Source organism: Nerophis lumbriciformis, linkage group LG23 (genome assembly GCF_033978685.3).
Source record: "Nerophis lumbriciformis linkage group LG23, RoL_Nlum_v2.1, whole genome shotgun sequence".
NCBI lineage: Eukaryota > Metazoa > Chordata > Actinopteri > Syngnathiformes > Syngnathidae > Nerophis > Nerophis lumbriciformis.
Genome location: NC_084570.2, coordinates 40,151,661 through 40,176,278, shown reverse-complemented (window position 1 = coordinate 40,176,278; position 24,618 = coordinate 40,151,661). Strand labels below are relative to the sequence as shown.

General features: G+C 44.5%; 1 protein-coding gene across 2 annotated transcripts in view; it reads right to left on the bottom strand.

Annotated features, from left to right (window-relative positions):
- Positions 1 to 24,618, bottom strand: part of LOC133622687 (voltage-dependent L-type calcium channel subunit alpha-1D-like) — a 195,977-nt gene that overhangs the window by 40,561 nt on the left and 130,798 nt on the right. The window contains exons 28-29 of one of the 2 annotated variants that reach the window (XM_072915911.1): positions 22,819 to 22,947; positions 11,994 to 12,059 (exon numbers count right to left, since the gene is read on the bottom strand). In XM_072915911.1, the coding sequence (XP_072772012.1) occupies positions 11,994 to 12,059; positions 22,819 to 22,947 (195 nt within the window). The remainder of the gene's footprint in view (positions 1 to 11,993; positions 12,060 to 22,818; positions 22,948 to 24,618) is intronic. The other variant, XM_072915910.1, reaches the window with a different exon arrangement.

Here is a 24,618-nt window from a genome sequence, read left to right as displayed (position 1 = left end):
GGCAGGACAGAGCAGCAGAGTCTGGAAAGGCTGGAGGTAGTTTTCAAACGTTTGCAGCAGCACAACCTGAAGCTCTCTCCGACTAAATGTAAATTATTGCGGAGATCTGTAAAGTTTTTGGGGCATGTGGTTTCTCAGGAGGGGATATCCACTGATTCAGACAAAGTGCGGGCCATTGTGAGCGTGAGTGAGTCCGACATGATGGACAGTGATGGTGTCACACCGTCAGTTGATAAGTTGCGCTCGTTCCTTGGCATGGTAATATATTATCAACATTTCATTGAGAACTGCTCTATGATAGCTAAGCCGCTTTTTCAACTTCTCTCAGGGGGTAAACAGCCACGTGGGGCTCGTGGTAAACTGCGTCGAAAAGCTGTACGCAGGCTTACTCCTGCCGATTGGAATGAGGAGTGTAAGCAGGCTTTCGAAGCTCTGAAGCAGGCTCTTGTTGACCAGGTTTTGCTAGCCCATCCGGATTTTTCTAAGCCTTTTATTCTGTCTGTCGATGCATCCACCAGCGGATTAGGGGCTGTACTTTCACAAGTTCAGGATGGCTATGACATAGCTAGGCCTGTTGCCTTTGCTAGCAAGTCATTGAATCATGCTCAGTCTAAGTACCCAGCTCATAGACTTGAGTTCCTTGCAATGAAGTGGGCCATTCATGATAAGTTCAGTCATTGGCTGCAGGGACAGAAATTTACTGTGTGGACGGATAACAATCCGCTCAAATACATATTGTCGAAACCAAAACTGGATGCATGCGAGCACAGGTGGGTGTCTAAACTGGCTCCATTTGATTTCGACATCCAGTATCTTCCTGGACCCAAGAATACCATGGCCGATGCTCTGAGCAGAGAGCCTTTTGTGAGGTGTAAGGTAATGCATAGGTTGACGAGAACTCCTTATGATGTTTTGTTAAGAGAGGCGAGTGGCGTTTTAGGGCCCCAAGTGCAGGATATGTTTCATCTGTCCTGTGAGCGCCCAGGAAGGAGTGAGCAGCCTCAAGCTAACTCCAGTTCCTCTATAGTCTGTGGGGGCGAGGCTTGTGTTGCAGGTAAGATTACAAGACAGGAAGTGTCCGCAGTATTAGATGCGCATTGTCACTGGGAGGATGGTGTTTCGGTGAGGGCCATCTCTCAGGTGCAGCAATTAGAACAAGTGGCAGCGATGGGTCAGACCCCATTGCCCGTTTTCACTCATGAAGAACTGCACAAATTGCAGTTTCAGGACCCTGTGTTGAGTAGAGTATGGTTCTTTGTGGACCGAGGTCACCGTCCCTCTCGCAGAGAGAGAGTTCAGGAGTCTGAGGAGACTAACAGGACATTGAGGCAGTGGGGAAAACTCACAACCCGGCTGGGTGTGATTTATCGTGTGTCCAAGCATCTGGTGAGCAAAAAGAAAATTTTCCAGTATGTCGTTCCAGTTGCTCTGAGGAGTCGAGTGTTGAAGGGCTTGCATGATGATGCTGGTCATCAGGGTCAGCAGCGCACTTTGTGGCTCGCTAGACAACGCTTCTATTGGGACACAATGGCTGCTGATGTCAAGTTGTATGTCACTCAGTGTAAGAGATGTGTGTTGAGCAAAGCTCCAGAACCGGAAGCCAGAGCTCTACTATTGTCTATTGTGACTACTGCCCCGATGGAGTTGGTATGTGTTGATTTTTGGTCAGCAGAGGATGTTAATAACAAGTCTGTTGATGTGCTGGTAGTCACCGATCATTTCACTAGGGTAGCTTGTGCCTATCCCTGCTCTAACCAGACTGCTAAAACTGTTGCTCGGGTGCTGTGGAATAATTTTTTTTCTGTGTATGGATTTCCAGCACGTCTTCATTCGGACCAAGGGGCTAATTTCGAAAGTTCGCTAATAGCTGAGCTTTTATTGTTGGCCGGGGTTGAAAAGTCGCATACCACGCCGTACCACCCTATGGGGAACGGCCAGGCTGAGCGATTTAACCGCACCCTGGGTTCGATGATTCGAGCTCTACCGCCACGCTTAAAAGCAAAATGGCCTCAGATGCTGACTTCACTGACTTTTGCATATAATTGCACAGTTCATGAAACTACGGGGTTTCCGCCATTTTTCTTGATGTTTGGTCGCACTCCTCGATTGCCTGTCGATGTGATGTTTGAGAGCGTTCTCTTAGATGGAGAGACCGTGGACGTGGACAAGTATGTTCAGTCTCTGGGAAAAGATCTGAGGGAAGCAATGACACTAGCTCAGAAACATATCAGCAAACGACAGGCCAAGAAAGCTGAAGTGTATAACCGAAAGACAAAAGGATTCTCCGTAGAAGAAGGTGACAGAGTTTTGCTAGCGAACAAAGGAGAGAGAGGGAAAAAGAAATTATCAGATCGTTGGGAGAGTGCAGTATATGTGGTTGTAAGCAAGAACGACGAACTTCACACATACAGCATTCGACATCCGGTCACTGGCCGGATCAAGACAGTTCACAGAAATTTGATTATGCCGGTTAAGTTCTTGCCGCTTCCTTCGTGGGAGGAATCTGATGAGGAAGTTGAGTTTCCTGTCCTCAGTGACAGTCAGAGTCAACAGTCTGGGGGTTCATTGGGCCAGGAAGAGCAGAGTGATGCCAGGACCGCACGTTGGGTATCTGGTCTTTCTGAGTCGCTAGTAGAGGGGGAGGCTGACCTTTCTGTTTTGTCAGATTTACCTGAGGGTCACGGTGAAGGACAGCGGGTCGATAGTGGGGATGCCAGTGGTTCTCCCGAAATAATCGAGGCTAGTTCAGGTAATTTTCAGCCGCTTGACCATTCATTTGATACTTGTGCTGTGTCTGGGGTAAGAGATTTTGCATACTCAGTTGCGACTTCGTGTGTGGATTCTGTTGCTGCGAGCGAGTCTCAGACAGTAGTTACTGTGCAGGAGGGGGGTTCTGTGAGTTCTCTGAGAAGTGGACTCCGCACAAGATTAGGTAGATTAGTTAGGCCGGTAAATAGGCTTATCCAAGTTATGTCCACACAGAAAGTTGAGGTTAGGGGTTAGAGACTTCCATCTTTAAGGATGAGGTTTTTTTTCCCCTTCTGTCTTCTTCGCTTCTTTTGTTTTTATAATGAGAGGAGTTATTGTAATGCTGACAGAATTTTCATTTTTCATAAAAACATGAAAACAAATTCCAGTGTTTATAGTATTGGGTACATATTGCTGGCACTATGTATTTCTAAAAGCCTTAAAATGTGTATATGGCACTTTTTCCTATGGTTGAGTAAGAGACTGATCATCTAGTGCTCATCCTAATCCTGAGTTGGATAGTTTTATTAACTGGATAGGCTGGTTTATGAGTTTGTAATGAGGGAATTACAAAGTGGTACCTGAAGATACTATATGTACAATTTTTTTTTGCTGTGTCGTATTATTAAAGCTGTGAGTCTTGTTCATTTTATAGCGCAAAACAGTGAGGGTGAATGTAATAGTGTGATGTTGTTGCGCTATATTATGAACTAGACAGGGTATTATATTTATTTTGAAGTAACGCTTTTATTTTGAAGAACCGGATGTCCGGTGCGGGAAGTGTCTTTGCTGTTTTTCGATTGCTTTGCTTCCTCTTCCTTCGGACTTCTGAACGAGAAGGTAATAGTTCTCCACTGCTCCGTGTTTCTTCATATTGTAAATAGTCTTCCTAAATGTTCCTAGATACTTGAAAAGTTAACTCAGTATTGTTGTGGGTACAAGTGATGTGTTGTTTTGAGTAATTTTTATGCACAATTTCGGTTATTTAGACGTAGAGCGTCGACTGTGTAAATTGTTTGATAGTACTTACGCGTGGTGTTTGCATTACACAGGAGCAGATATCACTCCGCCAGAAAGTTGAGACCTGTGTGTGTGTTTTGTGTTTCCAACACAGGTATGTGGATTTGTGCATTATTATTTTGTAAGAAAACGTTTTTGTTAATGTAATTTAATTTATTATCATTTTTATATGAATGAATGAATGTTACTTCCTCTTCCTTCGGACTTCTGAACGAGAAGGAGCAGATATCACTCCGCCAGAAAGTTGAGACCTGTGTGTGTGTTTTGTGTTTCCAACACAGGTTTCCCAATAAATACTGAACCGACGGCATGGTGAAGTGTCTTTTATTTTAAAAAATTACACAACGCAGAAGAAGACTCACTACATATATATATATATATATATATATGCAAAAATATGGATTCTATAAATGGCAATAAATTGTGTGTGCGCGCGCGCGTGCATGTGTGTGCGCACGCGTGCATGTGTGTGCGCGCATGTGTGTGCGTGTGTGTGCGTGCGTGCATGTGTGTTGTCGTGATACTGAATGACATACGTGAGTCCAGCTGTACTTTATAACGTGGCTACTCTTATTAGCTCAATCACACGTGTCTCGCTCTCTGACTGACTCCCACTGTCTCCCGCTTCGTCGCACACTCGTGATGTCATAGCCTGTTGACTCTGTAGTTCTCCCATAGTACAATCACACCACACTAGTCACTTCTACCAGGAACTAGTAGTCTTCTAGTCACTTCTACCGGGAACTAGTAGTCTTCTGGTTACTTTTACCGGGAACTAGTAGTCTTCTAGTCACTTCTACTGGGAACTAGTAGTCTTCTAGTCACTTCTACCAGGAACTAGTAGTCTTCTAGTCACTTCTACTGGGAACTAGTAGTCTTCTAGTCACTTCTACTGGGAAGTAGTTGTATTCTAGTCACTTCTACCGGGAACTAGTAGTCTTCTAGTCACTTCTACTGGGAACTAGTAGTCTTCTAGTCACTTCTAAGGGGTCCTAGTAGTCTTCTAGTCACTTCCACCGGGAACTAGTAGTCTTCTAGTTGTCGCGTTACTGAATGACATACGTGAGTTCAGCTGTACTTTATAAGGTGGATACTTTTATTAGCTCAATCACACGTGTCTCGCTCTCTGACTCACTCCCACTGTGTCTCCCGCTTCGTTGCACACTCCTGACGTCATAGCCTGTTGACTCTGTAGTTCTCCCATAATACAGTCACATCACATCTCCCCTTTCTAGAATCAATGGGTAGACTGCCATTGATTCAACAGACCTTGAGGATTATTCTGCCTCGTGGTTGGAAGGTCCGCTCCTATCTGAGCCTGTACCAGACAATCAAACACACACAAATATTTTATCCTTAGAACAATCCACTTCAACATCAATACTCAAACATCCATCCTATACTAATCCTGTACTGTCCTCAACCTAAGCCCTACTACTGACTTGAACATTTACAGTACAATAAAGCATATCCAAAACATTTCAATTACACTTTTCTGTCTTTTCACACATAACATTCTTTTTTTTTTCTCAATAGAGTCTCTGTAATGTCTCTAGGAAACAAAATTATAAGTCCAACCTAATTGGTCTCACCACAGCCCTCTCAGACCTGGTCCTAGGAGTAGGAGTAAATGGAGGTTCTGGAACACTCTGCTGCGATGGTTCTGCTGAAGGTTGTTCTGGAACGCCCCCTAGGAACGGCTCCGCTGCACCACGGCAACTCTGCTCCGGCGAGGATCCCATAGGGATGGGATGACGACGGTTCCGTCTGATGGTCCCATGGGGTCCTTCCACCAGATACGATCGTGGAGTGGTGTGACGTCCGATGATACCTCGGCTTTCTTTTGGTCCTTGATCCACACGTCCTGTCTCAGATTCAGTCTGTCAAGGTTCATTGCACGATGCCGCAGGTTGTAGCCTTGTGCATCTTTTGTCCTCTTCTCCCCTTCTGTCAGCATAATAGCTTCACTATCAGGAAGAGCAGGATTTAGCAAAGCAGATAGGATAGGCACGGTTGTGCAGAGCCTCCTCCACATGAGAAGCTGCGCTGGATTATACCCATTGTCGAAAGGGGTAGCCCTGTAAGCGAGCAAAGCAAGATAGGTGTCATCTGCTTTCTTCAGGAGACCTTTCACCGTCTGTACTGCACGTTCGGCTTCGCCGTTACATTGAGGATATCTTGGACTACAGGTAACGTGACGGAACCTGTAAGACTCTGCGAACTCAGCAAAACCTGCTCCGGAGAACTGGGGCCCTCCATCCGAAACGAGAAGATCCAGGATTCCGTGACGTGCATATATCGATTTTAGGTGGTGGATTACATTGTTTGACCTTGTGGAGGTCAGCAAAGAAATCTCCATGTATCTTCACATGTAGTCCACTACCAGCAGGTAGGTCTTGGTACCGAGCATGAACAAATCAGCTCCTAACTTCTCCCATGGGCGGCCTGGGTGTGGTGACGGCATCAGCGGGTCCCTGTGGTTCTGTCTCTCCTTACAGCATGTTCGGCAGTTGAGAACCAACTCGTTCAGCTGCTGGCTCAGTCCAGGCCACCATACTGACTGTCGTGCCCGCTGTCTAATAACATAATTTCTCATTGTAGAAGTGATGACAAGCCTGTGTCCCTTCAGCAAGACACCATCTTGGACTGTAAGGAACGCCTGCTCTGCCCTGTACAGCCTGAGTGCTGGTTCTTTGGAACCGTGTGCTGGCCAGTCTTCAGCACACAGCTGCATCACCTGTGCACACACACTGTCTCTCTGCAGCTGCTCTCTCATCTCCTCCAGGTAGTCAGCGCTTGCAGGTAGGTTCTCCAGTACCATGTCCACATAGATGTTAGTTTCTTCAAACAGCTCTTTGTCCGCTGCTGTCTCCTCTCTCTTAACAGGAGCTCGTGACAGCGTGTCAGCTGTCCACAGGCACTTCTCTGGCACATGAGAGATAGAGTAAGAATAGCGCATCAGACGCATCCTGAAGCGTTAGATCCGTGGGGGTAGTGCATCCGGTGCTTGAGACCCCAGAAGACTCAGGAGAGGCTTGTGGTCCGTCTCCATCTGGAAATGTTTCCGGATGAGGAAGTTGCGGAACCTCTCACAGGCCCAGGTCAGCCCCAAAGCTTCCTTCTCTACTTGCTGTATCTCTGCTCTGTTGGTATGAGAGACCGCGACATGTAGGCCACTGGCCTCCACTCTTCGTCCCACTTTTGTAGCAGTACGCCTCCCAACCCGTACGACGACGCATTTGCTGAGACTTTGCACTCTCTGTTGGGATCATACATGGCTAGCACTGGTGTAGACGTCAGTGCATCCTTTAGATCCTGGAAGGCCCTTGCCTGGTCGACGCCCCACACCCAGCAGTTCTTTTTCGACAGGAGATCTCGTAGAGGCTTGTCTCTCTTGGCCAGCTGCGGCACAAACTTCCCATGTTGTTTTATCATTCCAAGAAAACTTCTCAACTCAGTCACAGTTGTTGGCTCCTGCATCTTCCTCACAGCTTCTGTTTTGCTTGGGTCTGGGCTGATGCCACTAGTGGAGAGCACGTGGCCTAGAAAGGTCACCTCTGACTTTGACAGGTCGCACTTATCGACATTCAGAGTGATGCCTGCCTTTTGGATCTTTTCCAGTGTGGCATGCCGGCGAGCATCGTGCTCCTCTTGTGTTCGGCTCAACACCAGCACGTCGCCCATGTGGCAAACAACGCCTTCAAGCCCTTCTGTGACCTCCATCACCAGCCGGTTCTGAAAGTGTTCGGGGGCGGATGCTATGCCAAACGGTAGCCGCCTGAAGTAATAGCGCCCGAAGGGTGTAATGAAAGTTGTCAGTTTCGCTAAATCTGCAGTTAGGGGAATTTGCCAAAACCCCATGTTTGCGTCCAGCTTACTAAAAATTTTGGCTCCAGCCAGCATTCCCAGTGTTTTCTCCACTGATGGCAGGATGAACTTTTCCCTACACACTGACTCGTTGAGTTTGGTGAGATCAACACATATGCGTACAGCACCTGTTCTTTTGGGTACAACCACTATGCCAGCGCACCAGTCTGTTGGCTTCTCAATTCTACTTATCACCCCGAGTGGTTCCATGTGGGACAGTTCTTTCTTGACTTTGTCCATTAAAGGCAATGGAATCCTCCTTGGTGTCTTTAGTAAGAATGGTTCCGCCCTTGGTCTCAGGCTTGTCTCCGAGCCTGGTGCATAATTTCGGGTAGTTCTCCTTTAATGTCTCCGTAGTGACGCTATCTAGGCGTGCTACAAGCCCCAGTCTACAGCTCACAGATCTTCCCAGCAGGGCAGTATGCACATGACGAGCGATGTACACATCTTCTCTCTCTGTCTTCTCCCCTCTCCTCAGTAACAACCTAGTGACGCCCACCACGTCGAGGGGATTTCTTCCTGGTCTCAGGAGCAGCTTTGTTGCCTTTCTGGGACTAGGCGGATCCTCTCCGTATGTGTTTAGGAACACTGAATGAGGCAAGACTGTCACATCGGCACCTGTGTCGATTTTGAATGTCACACTGCTCTCATGGATGCCAATTTTGACCATCCAAGGATCCCCATCCTCCGTGACACTGCCGAGGAAGATTTCCTCCTCATCCTCTTCAACTTCATGCACTGATTTCGACTTGCACGGGGACGGCGTGGTGAAGTTGGGAGAGTGGCCGTGCCAGCAATCTGAGGGTTACTGGTTCAATCCCAACCTTCTACCATCCTAGTCACGTCCGTTGTGTCCTTGAGCAAGACACTTCACCCTTGCTCCTGATGGGTCCTGGTTAGCGCCTTGCATGGCAGCTCCCGCCATCAGTGTGTGAATGTGTGTGTGAATGGGTGAATGTGGAAATAGTGTCAAAGCGCTTTGAGTTCCTTAAAAAAGGTAGAAAAGCGCTATACAAGTACAACCCATACAAGTACAACCCATTTGCACACAAGCTTGTAATGTCCCCTCCTCCCACATGAATGACATTTCACTTCATTAGCAGGACAGTCACTTTTGGGATGGGATGGAGAGCTGCCACAGTTTTGACACGGTGACTGTGCGCCATTGTCCTTGCTGTACTGAGTACTGTGTGGCTTGTACTTTGGGCTATCAGCATATTGAGGTTTGTTTGTAGCAGACTTGAAGTTGCTCTTGAACACTCTATCAACAGACTTTGCATCACTTGCCTCTGGTCTGATGGTGTCCTCTCGGAGAGTAGACTGCTGCCTTTTCACCTCCTCGCTCTGTCGTGCCATTCTTATGGCTTTATCCAAGGTTAAATTCGCGTCCAACTGCATGCGTTCAGACAGCCCCTTGTCTTGCAATCCGACGACAAGTCTGTCTCTGATCAGTTCAATGTGTAGCATCCCGTAGCTACAATGCTCCGCCAGCGCATATAGGGCAGTGACGAACGAATCCACGCTCTCTCCTTCTTTCTGCTTGCACATGTTAAACTTAGCACGCTCGTAGAAAACGTTTTTCTTCACAACAAAGAAGCCTTGTAATCCCTCGCGCACTCCCTGGTATGTTCGTCTTTGAGCGGCCGTCAGATTTAACCAGTGTTGGGACTAACGCGTTACTTTGTAACGCGTTACTGTAACGCCGTTACTATCGGCGGTAACTAGTAATCTAACGCGTTATTTTTTTATATTCAGTAACTCCGTTACCGTTACTACATGATGCGTTACTGCGTTATTTTGCGTTATTTTTTATGTAGTATCGGCTAGAAACTGAGAAGATCTGAGTGTCGCTGCTGAAGAGGCGACAAAAAAGAGGCGCGCCGCGCGCTGTTTGTGTGTACGTGTGTGTGTGTGTGTGTGTGTGTGTGTGTGTGTGTGGGGGGGGGGGGGGGGGAGGGGGCGTGTCTGTGTCTACTATCAAGACGTCATGGCGAACCCCGAAGCCGAGTTTCTTAAAATGGAGATATTTTCAGTACGTTTCTTTTATCGACCACAAAGAAAATAACATTTTAGCTGAATGTAAGTTTCAAATATGCTGAAACAGCGACAAAAACAACATGCTTCGACGAAGCTAGTAAAGAGACACACTCACCTCCACCTCCAACAGCGGCTGGATTTTAACGAGGCACTGCACACGTGAAGGTACACACACTCTGTCAATTCTCTTATATACTCTTTCATTTTAAACTTTTAGAGTGTTTGATTATCACATCACTCTAAATGTTTAGACTATAAAGTTCACAAACCCAGAGAGGGATACTAGTGGGCCAGGCTAATATTTCCTTTTCTCTAAACTAAGTGGGGAAATGTGTAGAGTGTTCTGGGCTTCAGACATGATTTTATTTCAGAATTCCTTGAGAAAACGCCTGGTTAGGCTTTATGTATGTAGTGTGTGCCTTTCTTGTTTTACAGCTATGTTGTTATTATGCTGTTTGTTACTTATGTATGTTAAGTTGCAGCTATTTAAAATAGTTTTGTCAATTTGTTCTGGTCTGAAACAAATTGGCCCTTTAAAACATATCTTTGTCTTTGTGTGTTGTATGTAGAGCACATTGCTTAGCAGAGTTCAGTGATGCAAATGCATGTCAAGTTGAACAACAGATTGTATTATTCTCCAGTGCAATAACAGTACTAAAATGAAGGCTAAAAGGGCATTATGGGGCCTTAAAAAATTTTAAAAAAATATATATAAGTAACTAAATAGTTACTTTTCACAGTAACGCATTACTTTTTGGTTTAAGTAACTGAGTTAGTAACTGAGTTACTTTTGAAATAAAGTAACTAGTAACTGTAACTAGTTACTGGTTTTCAGTAACTAACCCAACACTGGATTTAACCCACGGAGAATATCATCTGCCTCGTCCCCCATCCAATACATCAATGATTGTCCTTAGAGCTTGCGTTTAAGTTACTTGCCAGACGAAATCTTTCGAATCTCCGGATCCATTTGTCCCACTCTTGTGGATTTCAAAAGTCAAAGGACTCCGGCGGCTGAATGTTGAACGTAGCACACGGTCCCACGGCAACCACCGGCGCGTTGGGTGGCCGTGCAGGCGCTGCAGCGGCTCCGTCCCCCTCACTCATGTTGTCCTTAACTTCTTTCTCCACTGACGCGTACAAACTATCTTTCCACTTGGCTCACACTCCACATTAACTACAGGACTTCTGACACCATGGCGTGTATCCAGCTCTACTTTATAAGGTGGATACTTGTATTAGCTCAATCACACATGTGTCTCCTCTCTCTGACTCACTCCCTTTGTGTCTCCCACTCCGTAGCACACTCATGACGTCATAGCCTGTCGACTCTGTAGTTCTCCCATAATACAATCACATTCCCTTGTGTGTGCATGTGTGTGTGCGTGTGTGTGTGGGTGTGTGTGTGTGTGTAAGTGTGTGTACGTGTGTGTGCATGTGTGTGTGTGTGTATGTTTGTGCGTGTGTGAGCGTGTGCGTGCGTGTGTGTGTGTGCGTGCGTGCGTATGTGTGTGCGTGCGTGCACATGTTTGTGTGCATTTCTGTGTGTGTATGTGTGTGTGTGTGCTTGCACGTATGTGTTTGTGATTGTGTGTGTGCGTGCGTGCGTGTGTGTGCGTGTGTGCATGTGTGTGTGTGTGTGTGAGTGCATGTGTGTGTGTGTTTGTGCATGTGGGTGCGTGTGCGTGTGTGTGCGTGCGTGCACGTGTATGTGTGTGTGAGTGTGTGTGTGTGTGTGCACGTGTGTGTGTGTGCATGTGCGTGTCTGTATGTTTGTGCGTGTGCGCATGCGTGTGTGTGTACGTGCGTGCACATATGTGTGTGTGATTGTGTGTGTGCGTGTTTGTGCGTGCGTGTGTGCGCATGTGTGTGTGCGTGCATGCGTGTGTGTGCGTGTGTGTGTGTGTGTGTGAGTGTGTGTGTGTGCGTGTGTGAGTGTGTGTGCATGTGTGTGTGCGTGTGTGTGTGAGTGTGTGTGCGTGTACGTGTGTGTGCGTGCATGCGTCAGTGTGTGTGTGCGCGCGTGTGTGCGTGCGTGTGTGTGCGAGTGTGTGCACGTGTGTGTGTGCACGTGTGTGTGTATGTGTGTGTGTACGTGTGTGTGAGTGTTTGTGTGTGTTTGTTTGTGTGCATATATGTGTGTATGTGTGTGAGTGTGTGTGTGTGTGTGTGCGTGTGTGTGTGTGCGTGTGTGTGAGTGTGTGTGTGTGTGTGTGCACGTGTGCGTGCGCATGTGTGCGCGCGTGCGTGTGCGTGTGTGTGCGTGTGTGAGTGTGTGTGTTTGTGTTTGTGTGTGTACGTGTGTGCGTGCGTGCTATTACCTGCATTCCGATGACGGCGTAGATGAAGAACAACATGGCGATCAGAAGTGCGACGTAAGGTAGAGCCTACAAGAGCACACTTTGTAAGTCACATGACTTCTAACGCTGTCATCAAATCATTTTGTGGAAAATGAAACCAAAAGAACAAATCTGGCCTCTCCAAACGGATTTGAAAAACATGTCAGATTTCTACACATTTTCAGGCATTTTTTGTGGAAAATCCTACAAAATGATCTCTTGGCGTCGTCTGACAAGAAGAACTTTCTGTGTGAACACAAAAAGTGTACGTGTGTACTTTTGTGTCCCGTTGTACTTCAGAATGAATTATTATTGCATAGAAGTTTTATTCTTCATTAATCAGATACTTTTGAGGAACGTACTATTATTAGGATCATTTGAATGAAGTACTATTGTGCAAATACAAATATTACTATTTGAAATAGATTACACATAGAATCACTTTGCACTGTAAAAGAATAATAATAACTAGAAAATTCCCGCGTAAATTTTGATGGGCCTGCTATCTGTGCCCTGGACCTCTGGCCGGGGTTCGCCGTGCTTATTAGATGGTACCAAGTGTCTGAATCTGTGAGTTTTAGGTGTAACTGTACACAATGAATTACAGAGCTAGCCTAAAATGTTAGCATGCGCACATTAAAATACTAGCACTTAGCAAAACGATGGCATTCTAACAGTTGCCATGTCTCATACGTCAATTAACAAGGCTGTAAAGTGTATGGCTTTGGAAATAGAGAAAAAAGTGTAAAAGTAGATGAAAAAGTTTGTATGTTTAAGTTAGCTAGCTATCATGGTATCATTTGCATGCTAAAAGTTAACAAGTGTCACATACCAAGTAGAATGACTCTGGGGTAAACGGTGGCAAAACTAGATCTAAAAGTTAGCACGCTAATGTAATCATGCTAGTAAGCTAACGTGACCATAATAATAGTTAGCATGTGTCACATACCAAGTTATAAGACTCTAAAGTGTATGGATGGGGATTACAGAAAAAAAGAGTACAAATAGCTAAAAAAACTTAGCACTTTAAGGTTAGCATGCTAACATAAGCATGCTAGCAGTTAACAAGTGTCACATACCAAGTTATATGACTGTAAGGTACCGTATTTTCCGCACTATAAGGCGCACCTAAAAACCAAAATTTTTCTCAAAAGCTGACAGTGCGCCTTATAACCCGGTGCGCTTTATTACGATTCATTTTCATAAAGTTTCGATCTCGCAACTTCGGTAAACAGCCGCCATCTTTTTTCCCGGTAGAACAGGAAGCGCTTCTTCTTCTACGCAAGCAACCGCCAAGGAAAGCACCCGCCCCCATAGAACAGGAAGCGCTTCTTCTTCTACTGTAAGCAACCACCCGCCCCCGGAAGAAGAAGAAAAAACGCGCGGATATCACCGTACGTTTCATTTCCTGTTTACATCTGTAAAGACCACAAAATGGCTCCTACTAAGCGACAAGGATCCGGTTCATAAAAAGACGCAATCTCTCCATCCGCACACGGATTACTACCGTATTTCACAGCAACTGATATTCCTGTGAACCGCACTGTGGAACGGGAGCACGTACGGTGAATATTCGCACCACAGGGAATGAGAAGTCATCCTTCACTGTGGTTCTAGCTTGCCATGCTAACTTCCACCCATGGTGATATTCAAAAGGAAGACCTTGCCAAAAGAGACCTTTCCAGCCGGCGTCATCATAAAAGCTAACTCGAAGGGATGGATGGATGAAGAAAAGATGAGCGAGTGGTTAAGGGAAGTTTACGCGAAGAGGCCGGGTGGCTTTTTTCACACAGCTCCGAAGGCGAACACACCTTCACTAAGACGGGCAGACAGCGCCGGACGACATACGCCAACATTTGCCAGTGGATCGTAAATGCCTGGGCAGATATTTCGGTCACAACTGTGGTCCGAGCTTTCCGGAAGGCAGGATTCACAGAACTGCTGCACAACAACAGCGACACTGAATCCGATGACTTCGACGAGACGGAGCCGGCCATTTTTGGATCCCACGCTTGCGCAACTTTTCAATTCGGACACCGAAGACGAAGAATTCGAAGGATTTACGAATGAAGAATAACTTCAGAAGGTGAGCGCTATGTTTATTTTGTGTGTTGTGACATTAACGTTCGAGCAACATTATGTTGCTATTGCTCTACACCATTTTGAATTTTACTATGTTTGTGATTGCACATTTGCGTACATTTTGGGACAGAGTTGTTAGAACGCTGGTTTTCAATATATTATTAAAGTTTGACTGAACTATCTGACTGTTTTTTTGACATTCCCTTTAGCGCAGCGTAGGCGCGGCTTATAATCCGGGGCGGCTTATTGGTGGACAAAGTTATGAAATATGTAATTCATTGAAGGTGCGGCTAATAATCCGGTGCGCCTTATAGTGCGGAAAATACGGTAAACGGTTGCAAAATTAGCTCAAAAAGCAAGCATTTTAATGTTAGCATGCTATCATGCTAACATAAACATGCATACGTTAGCATGTTTGAAATACTAAGATATATGACGGTAAGGTGTATAGCTGCGGAATTAGAGAAAAAAGTGGACAAATTTGGAAAAAAAAGTAAGCACTTTATTGTTAGCGTGCTAACATGCTAACGTTAGCACTAGGGATGTCCGATAATGGCTTTTTGCCGATATCCGATATTCCGATATTGACCAAACCCTTAATTACCGATACCGATATCAACCGATACCGATATATACAGTCGTGGAATCAACACATTATTATGCCTAATTTGGACAACCAGGTATGGTGAAGATGAGGTCTTTTAAAAAAAAAAAAAAAAAAATAAGATAAATAAATTAATTTGTAATAAAACATTTTCTTGAATAAAAAAGAAAGTAAAACAATATAAAAACAGTTACATAGAAACTAGTAATTAATGAAAATGAGTAAAATTAACTGTTAAAGGTTAGTACTATTAGTGGACCAGCAGCACGCACAATCATGGGTGCTTACTGACTGTATCCCTTGCAGACTGTATTGATATATATTGATATATAATGTAGGAACCAGAATATTAATAACAGAAAGAAACAACGCTTTTGTGTGAATGAGTGTGAATGAGTGTAAATGGGAGAGGGAGGTTTTTTGGGTTGGTGTACTAATTGTAAGTGTATCTTGTGTTTTTTATGTTGATTTAATTAAAAAAAACTAACAAAAAAAACAAAAAACGATACCGATAATTTAAAAAAAAATGATACCGATATTTTCCGATATTCCAAAGACATGCAACTGGGGATAGGTTGATTGGCAACACTAAATTGGCCCTAGTGTGTGAATGTTGTCTGTCTATCTGTGTTGGCCCTGCGATGAGGTGGCGACTTGTCCAGGGTGTACACCACCTTCCGCCCGAATGTAGCTGAGAAAGGCTCCAGCGCCCCCCGCAACCCCGAAGGGAATAAGCGGTAGAAAATGGATGGATGGATGGCATTCTAAAGCATTTATCTCTAGTTAGCACACTAACAGTTAACAGCTGTCACATACAAAGTTATATGACTCCAGGGTAAACGGTTGCAAAATTAGCTTAAAAAGTTAGCACTTAAACGTTAGTATGCTAGCATGCAAACATAAACATGCTAACGGTTAGCATGTGTCACAAACAAAATTATATGACTGTAAGGTTTATGGCTGTGTAATTAGAGAAAAAAACCCCGTAAAGTTAGCTAAAACGTTAGCACTATAATGTTAGCCTGGTAGAATGCTAAAGTTAGCACGCTAACAGTTAATAAGTGTTACATTCCAAGTTATATGACTCTAAGGTGTACAGCTGCGGAATTAGACAAAAAAGTGTAATATTAGCTGGAAACGTTCTAATGCTAATGTTAGCATACTAGCATGCTAACGTTAAGAAGCTAGCACATGACTGGGTAAGAAGAAATACCAAAATGCAGTATTTGTTGGTGTGGACATAGAAAGTAGCAAAGCAGCTAGCATTAAATGTTAGCATGCTAATATGAGATACACTAGCAAAAAAAAAGCTAGCATGCTAACTTTCTCACAAGTATGTTAGCAGTTAACGTACGAACGCACGCTAACTGCTAGCAAACGTGCTCCACACCAATGCAGATAGAAAAAAACATGATTTTTGTACTGAGTTGTGTGTCTACTGTATGTTGTGTGCCTACTGTATGTTGTGTGTCTACTGCATGTTGTGTGTCTACTGTATGTTGTATGCCTACTGAAGGAATCAATAAAGTACTATCTATCTATCTATCTATCTATCTATCTATCTATCTATCTATCTATCTATCTACTGTATGTGATGTGTCTACTGTATGTTGTGTGTCTACTGTATGTTGTGTGCCTACTGTATGTTGTGTGTCTACTGTATGTTGGGTGCCTACTGTATGTTGTGTGTCTACTGTATGTTGGGTGCCTACTGTATGTTGTGTGTCTACTGAAGGAATCAATAAAGTACTATTTATCTATTTATCTATCTATCTACTGTATATTGTGTGTCTACTGTATGTTGTGTGTCTACTGAAGGAATCAATAAAGTACTATCTATCTATTTATCTATCTATCTACTGTATATTGTGTGTCTACTGTATGTTGTGTGTCTACTGAAGGAATCAATAAAGTACTATCTATCTATTTATCTATCTATCTATCTACTGTATGTTGTGTGTCTACTGTATGTTGTGTGTCTACTGTATGTTGTGTGCCCATTGAACTGTTAACCTCATGGTTTTGTTTGTTGGTGAATAGTGTTGCCATGGTAACACGAAATGATCTGTTAACACTGTAACAGACTAAGATACCTGAGGTTAGGGGCTGTCACGTGACATCAAAGGAATTCATGTAATTAGATGAGGCTGCTACTATTACGCAATGACAGGAAGTAATGGAGGATTTGTAGAAAAACTTCATGCCGAACAATGTCTGATTGTGGACAAACGCTTTGAGATATCAACTTTTCGTAAAAAAACCTGAGCGCCTCAAAGCCTTGAGGAACGTTCCAGTGTGCTCAGATTTCCGATAAGTGGAGAAACGGCCGAGTTAGAGCGAGTAGGAAAATAAGAATTTTTGTGTTTTTGTGTTTTGTGGCTCTGCAACATCGCGTGGACATCGGGGGCGGTACCTCTGGATTGGCAGACCGGGGTGGTGGTTCCTCTCTTTAAGAAGGGGAACCGGAGGGTGTGTTCCAACTATCGTGGGATCACACTCCTCAGCCTTCCCGGTAAGGTCTATTCAGGTGTACTGGAGAGGAGGCTACGCCGGATAGTCGAACCTCGGATTCAGGAGGAACAGTGTGGTTTTCGTCCTGGTCGTGGAACTGTGGACCAGCTCTATACTCTCGGCAGGGTCCTTGAGGGTGCATGGGAGTTTGCCCAACCAGTCTACATGTGCTTTGTGGACTTGGAGAAGGCATTCGACCGTGTACCCCGGGAAGTCCTGTGGGGAGTGCTCAGAGAGTATGGGGTAACGGACTGTCTTATTGTGGCGGTTCGCTCCCTGTATAATCGGTGTCAGAGCTTGGTCCGCATTGCCGGCAGTAAGTCGGACACGTTTCCAGTGAGGGTTGGACTCCGCCAGGGCTGCCCTTTGTCACCGATTCTGTTCATAACCTTTATGGACAGAATTTCTAGGCGCAGTCAGGGCGTTGAGGGTATCTGGTTTGGTGGCTGCAGGATTAGGTCTCTGCTTTTTGCAGATGATGTGGTCCTGATGGCTTCATCTGGCCAAGATCTTCAGCTCTCACTGGATCGGTTCGCAGCCGAGTGTGAAGCGACTGGGATGAGAATCAGCACCTCCAAATCCGAGTCCATGGTTCTCGCCCGGAAAAGGGTGGAGTGCCATCTCCGGGTTGGGGAGGAGATCTTGCCCCAAGTGGAGGAGTTCAAGTACCTCCGAGTCTTGTTCACGAGTGAGGGAAGAGTGGATCGTGAGATCGACAGGCGGATCGGTGCGGCATCTTCAGTAATGCGGACGCTGTATCGATCCGTTGTGGTGAAGAAGGAGCTGAGCCAGAAGGCAAAGCTCTCGATTTACCGGTCGATCTACGTTCCCATCCTCACCTATGGTCATGAGCTTTGGGTCATGACCGAAAGGACAAGATCACGGGTACAAGCGGCCGAAATGAGTTTCCTCCGCCGGGTGGCGGGGCTCTCCCTTAGAGATAGGGTGAGAAGCTCTGCCATCCGGGGGGAGCTCAAAGTAAAGCCGCTGCTCCTCCATATCGAGAGGAGCCAGATGAGGTGGTTCGGGCATCTGGTCAGGATGCCACCCGAACGCCTCCCTCGGGAGGTGTTTCGGGCACGTCCGACCGGTAGGAGGCCACGGGGAAGACCCAGGACACGTTGGGAAGACTATGTCTCCCGGCTGGCCTGGGAACGCCTCGGGATCCACCGGGAGGAGCTGGACGAAGTGGCTGGGGAGAGGGAAGTCTGGGCTTCCCTGCTTAGGCTGCTGCCCCCGCGACCCGACCTCGGATAAGCGGAAGAAGATGGATGGATGGATGGATGGTGTTTTGTGGCGCCGACAAATTAACAGAGGCCTCGATGAGAGATTTTGCTGACTTTCTTGGCTTCGAGGCCCACAAGAAGCCACATGGGACACATGAGCTCCATAAAAGTGACATTTTCTGAGAGAGGACAAGTGTGTCAACGTCTTCACCGAAACACATGACAGTGGCATAAAAGATGTCGCCGCGACGACAGTTTGTTCACCCAAAAAAAAGCAAATATTTTGGCCTTCCGCGCTCTAGAAAATTAGAGTGTGAGCCATCCGCTTTAATGGGGAAAGGCTGAGCCGATGGCGCTCGCCTCACTCCGATGGCCATCCAGCCAAAACTAAACATTGGACATTAAAACTTTTTAGCCAGGGTCAAAGTAGACAAGTGTGTGAACAAAATGAGACATTAAGCACCGAGCTACGTGAAAGAATGGCTGAGCTGCTAGAGGAGGCCGTATTTTCCGCACTATAAGGCGCACCGGATTATTAGCCGCACCTTCAATGAATTACATATTTCATAACTTTGTCCACCAATAAGCCGCCCCGGATTATAAGCCGCGCCTACGCTGCGCTAAAGGGAATGTCAAAAAAACAGTCAGATAGTTCAGTCAAACTTTAATAATATATTGAAAACCAGCGTTCTAACAACTCTGTCCCAAAATGTACGCAAATGTGCAATCACAAACATAGTAAAATTCAAAATGGTGTAGAGCAATAGCAACATAATGTTGCTCGAACGTTAATGTCACAACACACAAAATAAACATAGCGCTCACCTTCTGAAGTTATTCTTCATTCGTAAATCCTTCGAATTCTTCGTCTTCGGTGTCCGAATTGAAAAGTTGCGCAAGCGTGGGATCCAAAATGGCCGGTTCCGTCTCGTCGAAGTCATCGGAGTCAGTGTCGCTGTTGTTCTGTGAATTCTGCCTTCCGGAAAGCTCGGACCACAGTTGTGACCGAAATATCTGCCCAGGCATTTACGATCCACTGGCAAATGTTGGCGTATGTCGTCCGGCGCTGTCTGCCCGTCTTAGTGAAGGTGTGTTCGCCTTCGGAGCTGTGTGAAAAAAGCCACCCGGCCTCTTCGCGTAAACTTCCCTTAACCACTCGCTCATCTTTTCTTCATCCATCCATCCCTTCGAGTTAGCTTTTATGATGACGCCGGCTGGAAAGGTCTCTTTTGGCAAGGTCTTCCTTTTGAATATCACCATGGGTGGAAGTTAGCATGGCAAGCTAGAACCACAGTGAAGGATGACTTCTCATTCCCTGTGGTGCGAATATTCACCGTACGTGCTCCCGTTCCACAGTGCGGTTCACAGGAATATCAGTTGCTGTGAAATACGGTAGTAATCCGTGTGCGGATGGAGAGATTGCGTCTTTTTATGAACCGGATCCTTGTCGCTTAGTAGGAGCCATTTTGTGGTCTTTACAGATGTAAACAGGAAATGAAACGTACGGTGATATCCGCACGTTTTTTCTTCTTCTTCCGGGGGCGGGTGGTTGCTTACAGTAGAAGAAGAAGCGCTTCCTGTTCTATGGGGGCGGGTGCTTTCCTTGGCGGTTGCTTGCGTAGAAGAAGAAGCGCTTCCTGTTCTACCGGGAAAAAAGATGGCGGCTGTTTACCGAAGTTGCGAGATCGAAACTTTATGAAAATGAATCGTAATAAAGCGCACCGGGTTATAAGGCGCACTGTCAGCTTTTGAGAAAATGTGTGGTTTTTAGGTGCGCCTTATAGTGCGGAAAATACGGTAGTCTCGCAGGTGTGCTGGAAATATTCCCCATTATAAAGGTGCGTTCCCATTCAATTGGCCCTTGTTTTTGTGTATTTGTAAATAGCGTCGCCATGGTAACTTGAAATGTTCCCAATTTAAAATACGCCCATCAGTGCAAACGAGGCCTTTTCGACGGTATAACATTTGTGGGGGTTCGTTGGTCGGTTTGTCTCGCATTTAACAAAAGGTGTTTTTGTTTGTTTGTGATTACTGTTGCATTGGTAACACAAAATGTTCCTAATTTAGATTTCCGCCATCGGCGCAAACAAGACCTTTCCGACGGTATAACATATGTGGGGGTTTGTTGGCCGGTTCATCTCGTAGTGGCGGTAAGAGAAATGTGTTGGAACTATAATAAGATGAAGAATAAAGTTTGAAGTATGAGCAATAATAATATGGGCTGCTTGCATTGCATTGCAGCAGGTCCATAACTACAAACGTAGAAGGGACTTTTTGATGGGCCTGCTATCTGTGCCCTGGACCTAGGGCCGTACTTTTAAATGGTGCAGAGTGTCTGAATCCGTGAGTTTTAGGTGTAACTGTAAAAAAAGAGCTACAGAGCTAGCCTCAAACATTAGCATGTGCACATTAAATGACTAACATTTAGCATGTGTGCCATTGTTAGCATGATAACAGTTAGCATGTTTCATATACCAAGTTATATGACTGTAAGGTGTTTGGCGGCAGAAATAGAGAAAAAAAGTGTAAAATTACCGTATTTTCCGCACTGTAAGGCGCACCTAAAAACCACACATTTTCTCAAAAGCTGACAGTGCGCCTTATAACCCGGTGCGCTTTATTACGATTCATTTTCATAAAGTTTCGATCTCGCAACTTCGGTAAACAGCCGCCATCTTTTTTCCCGGTAGAACAGGAAGCGCTTCTTCTTCTACGCAAGCAACCGCCAAGGAAAGCACCCGCCCCCATAGAACAGGAAGCGCTTCTTCTTCTACTGTAAGCAACCACCCGCCCCCGGAAGAAGAAGAAAAAACGCGCGGATATCACCGTACGTTTCATTTCCTGTTTACATCTGTAAAGACCACAAAATGGCTCCTACTAAACGACAAGGATCCGGTTCATAAAAAGACGCAATCTCTCCATCCGCACACGGATTACTACCGTATTTCACAGCAACTGATATTCCTGTGAACCGCACTGTGGAACGGGAGCACGTACGGTGAATATTCGCACCACAGGGAATGAGAAGTCATCCTTCACTGTGGTTCTAGCTTGCCATGCTAACTTCCACCCATGGTGATATTCAAAAGGGAGACCTTGCCAAAAGAGACCTTTCCAGCCGGCGTCATCATAAAAGCTAACTCGAAGGGATGGATGGATGAAGAAAAGATGAGCGAGTGGTTAAGGGAAGTTTACGCGAAGAGGCCGGGTGGCTTTTTTCACACAGCTCCGAAGGCGAACACACCTTCACTAAGACGGGCAGACAGCGCCGGACGACATACGCCAACATTTGCCAGTGGATCGTAAATGCCTGGGCAGATATTTCGGTCACAACTGTGGTCCGAGCTTTCCGGAAGGCAGGATTCACAGAACAACAGCGACACTGACTCCGATGACTTCGACGAGACGGAACCGGCCATTTTGGATACCACGCTTGCGCAACTTTTCAATTCGGACACCGAAGACGAAGAATTCGAAGGATTTACGAATGAAGAATAACTTCAGAAGGTGAGCGCTATGTTTATTTTGTGTGTTGTGACATTAACGTTCGAGCAACATTATGTTGCTATTGCTCTACACCATTTTGAATTTTACTATGTTTGTGATTGCACATTTGCGTACATTTTGGGACAGAGTTGTTAGAACGCTGGTTTTCAATATATTATTAAAGTTTGACTGAACTATCTGACTGTTTTTTTGACATTCCCTTTAGCGCAGCGTAGGCGCGGCTTATAATCCGGGGCGGCTTATTGGTGGACAAAGTTATGAAATATGTAATTCATTGAAGGTGCGGCTAATAATCCGGTGCGCCTTATAGTGCGGAAAATACGGTAGATGAAAAAGTTAGCATTTTTAAGTTAGCTTGCTAGCATGCTATCGTTTGCATGCTAACAAGTGTCACATACCAAGTTATATGACTCCGGTGTAAACGGTTGCAAAACTAGCTCGTAAAACAGTTGGCTTGTGTCACATACCAAGTTATATAACTCTAAGGTGTATGGCTGGGGAATTAGAGAAAAAAGTGTAAAATTAGCTAAGAAGTACCCTTTAAATTGGGCCATTTAAAAATAATTCATGAATAGCTTTCCCATGGTAACACGAAATGTTCCCAACTAAAAGTACCCCCGTAGGCGCAAACGAAACCTTTCCGACGGTATAACATATGTGGGGGTTCCTTGGCCGGTTTGTCTCGTATTAACACTCAGATAAAACAATGCGGGGAACTATAACAATTACATTTTAGGGACCACTTTGGGACCTAAGGGGTCCAAGTGTAACCTTTTTTGTTGGCCAACTAACAGAACAACACCTGAAAAGACTTGATGAAGGTCCACAGCAGGGTCCTGATGCCGTCCCCCCCTGCTTGACCAGTCACATGACTCACCTGAAAAGACTTGATGAAGGTCCACAGCAGGGTCCTGATGCCGTCCCCCCTGCTCAACAACTTGACAAGTCGCATGACTCGAAAGAGACGGAAGAAGGTGATGGAGATGCGAGCGCTGTCCTCCGTGTTCTGCACACATCAAGGACACGTCACCTTTCACACTCATATTTAGTCACATTTCACACTCATATGTAGTCAATTTTAACACTCATAATTAGTCACCTTTCACACTCATATTTAGTCACATTTCACACTCATATTTAGTCACATTTTACACTCATATTTAGTCACATTTCACACTCATATTTAGTCACCTTTCACACTCATATTTAGTCACATTTCACACTCATATTTAGTCACATTTCACACTCATATTTATTCACCTTTCACACTCATATTTAGTCAACTTTCACACTCATATTTAGTCACATTTCACACTCATATTTAGTCACCTTTCACACTCATATTTAGTCACCTTTCACACTCATTTTTAGACACATTTCACATTCATATTTAGTCAAATTTCACACTCATATTTAGTCACATTTAACACTCATATTTAGTCACAATTCACACTCAAATTCAGTCACCTTTACACTAATATTTAGTCACAATTCACACTCATATTTAGTCACCTTTCACACTCATATTTAGTCACCTTTCACACTCATAATTAGTCAAATTTCACACTCATATTTAGTCACCTTTCACACTCATATTTAGTCAAATTTCACACTCATATTTAGTCACCTTTCAGACTCATATTTAGTCACCTTTCACACTCATATTTAGTCACCTTAACACTCATATTTAGTCACCTCTCACACTCATATTTAGTCACATTTTACACTCATATTTAGTCAAAATTCACACTCATATTTAGTCACCTTTACACTAATATTTAGTCACAATTCACACTCATATTTAGTAACAATTCACACTCATATTTAGTCAACTTTCACATTTATATTTAATCGCATTTCACACTCATATTTAGTCACATTTCACACTCATATGTAGTCACATTTCCACACTCATATTTAGTCACCTTTCATACTCATATTTACTCACCTTTCACACTCATAATTAGTCACCTTTCACACTCGTATTTAGTCACCTTTCACACTCATATTTAGTCACATTTTACACTCATATTTAGTCACCTTTACAATAATATTTAGTCACATCTCACACTCATATTTAGTCACATTTCACACTCATATTTAGTCACATTTCACACTCATATTTAGTCACAATTCACACTCATATTTAGTCACTTTTCACACTCATGTTTAGTCACATTTCATACTCACATTTAGTCACATTTCACACTCATATTTAGTCACCTTTCACCCTCAAATTTAGTCACCTTTCACCCTCATATTTAGTCACATTTCACATTCATATTGAGTCACATTTCACACTCATATTTAGTCACATTTCACACTCTTATTTAGTCAAATTTCACACTCATATTTAATCACATTTCACACTCATATTTAGTCACATTTCACACTCATATTTAGTCACATTTTACACTCATATTTAGTCACATTTCACACTCATATTTAGTCACCTTTCACATTCATATTTAGTCACATTTCACACTCAAATTTAGTCATCTTTCACACTCCTATTTAGTCACCTTTGACACTCATATTTAGTCACATTTCACACTCATATTTAGTCACATTTCACACTCATATTTAGTCACCTTACACACTCATATTTAGTCACATATCACACTCATATTTAGTCACCTTTCACACCCATATTTATTTACAATTCACACTCATATTA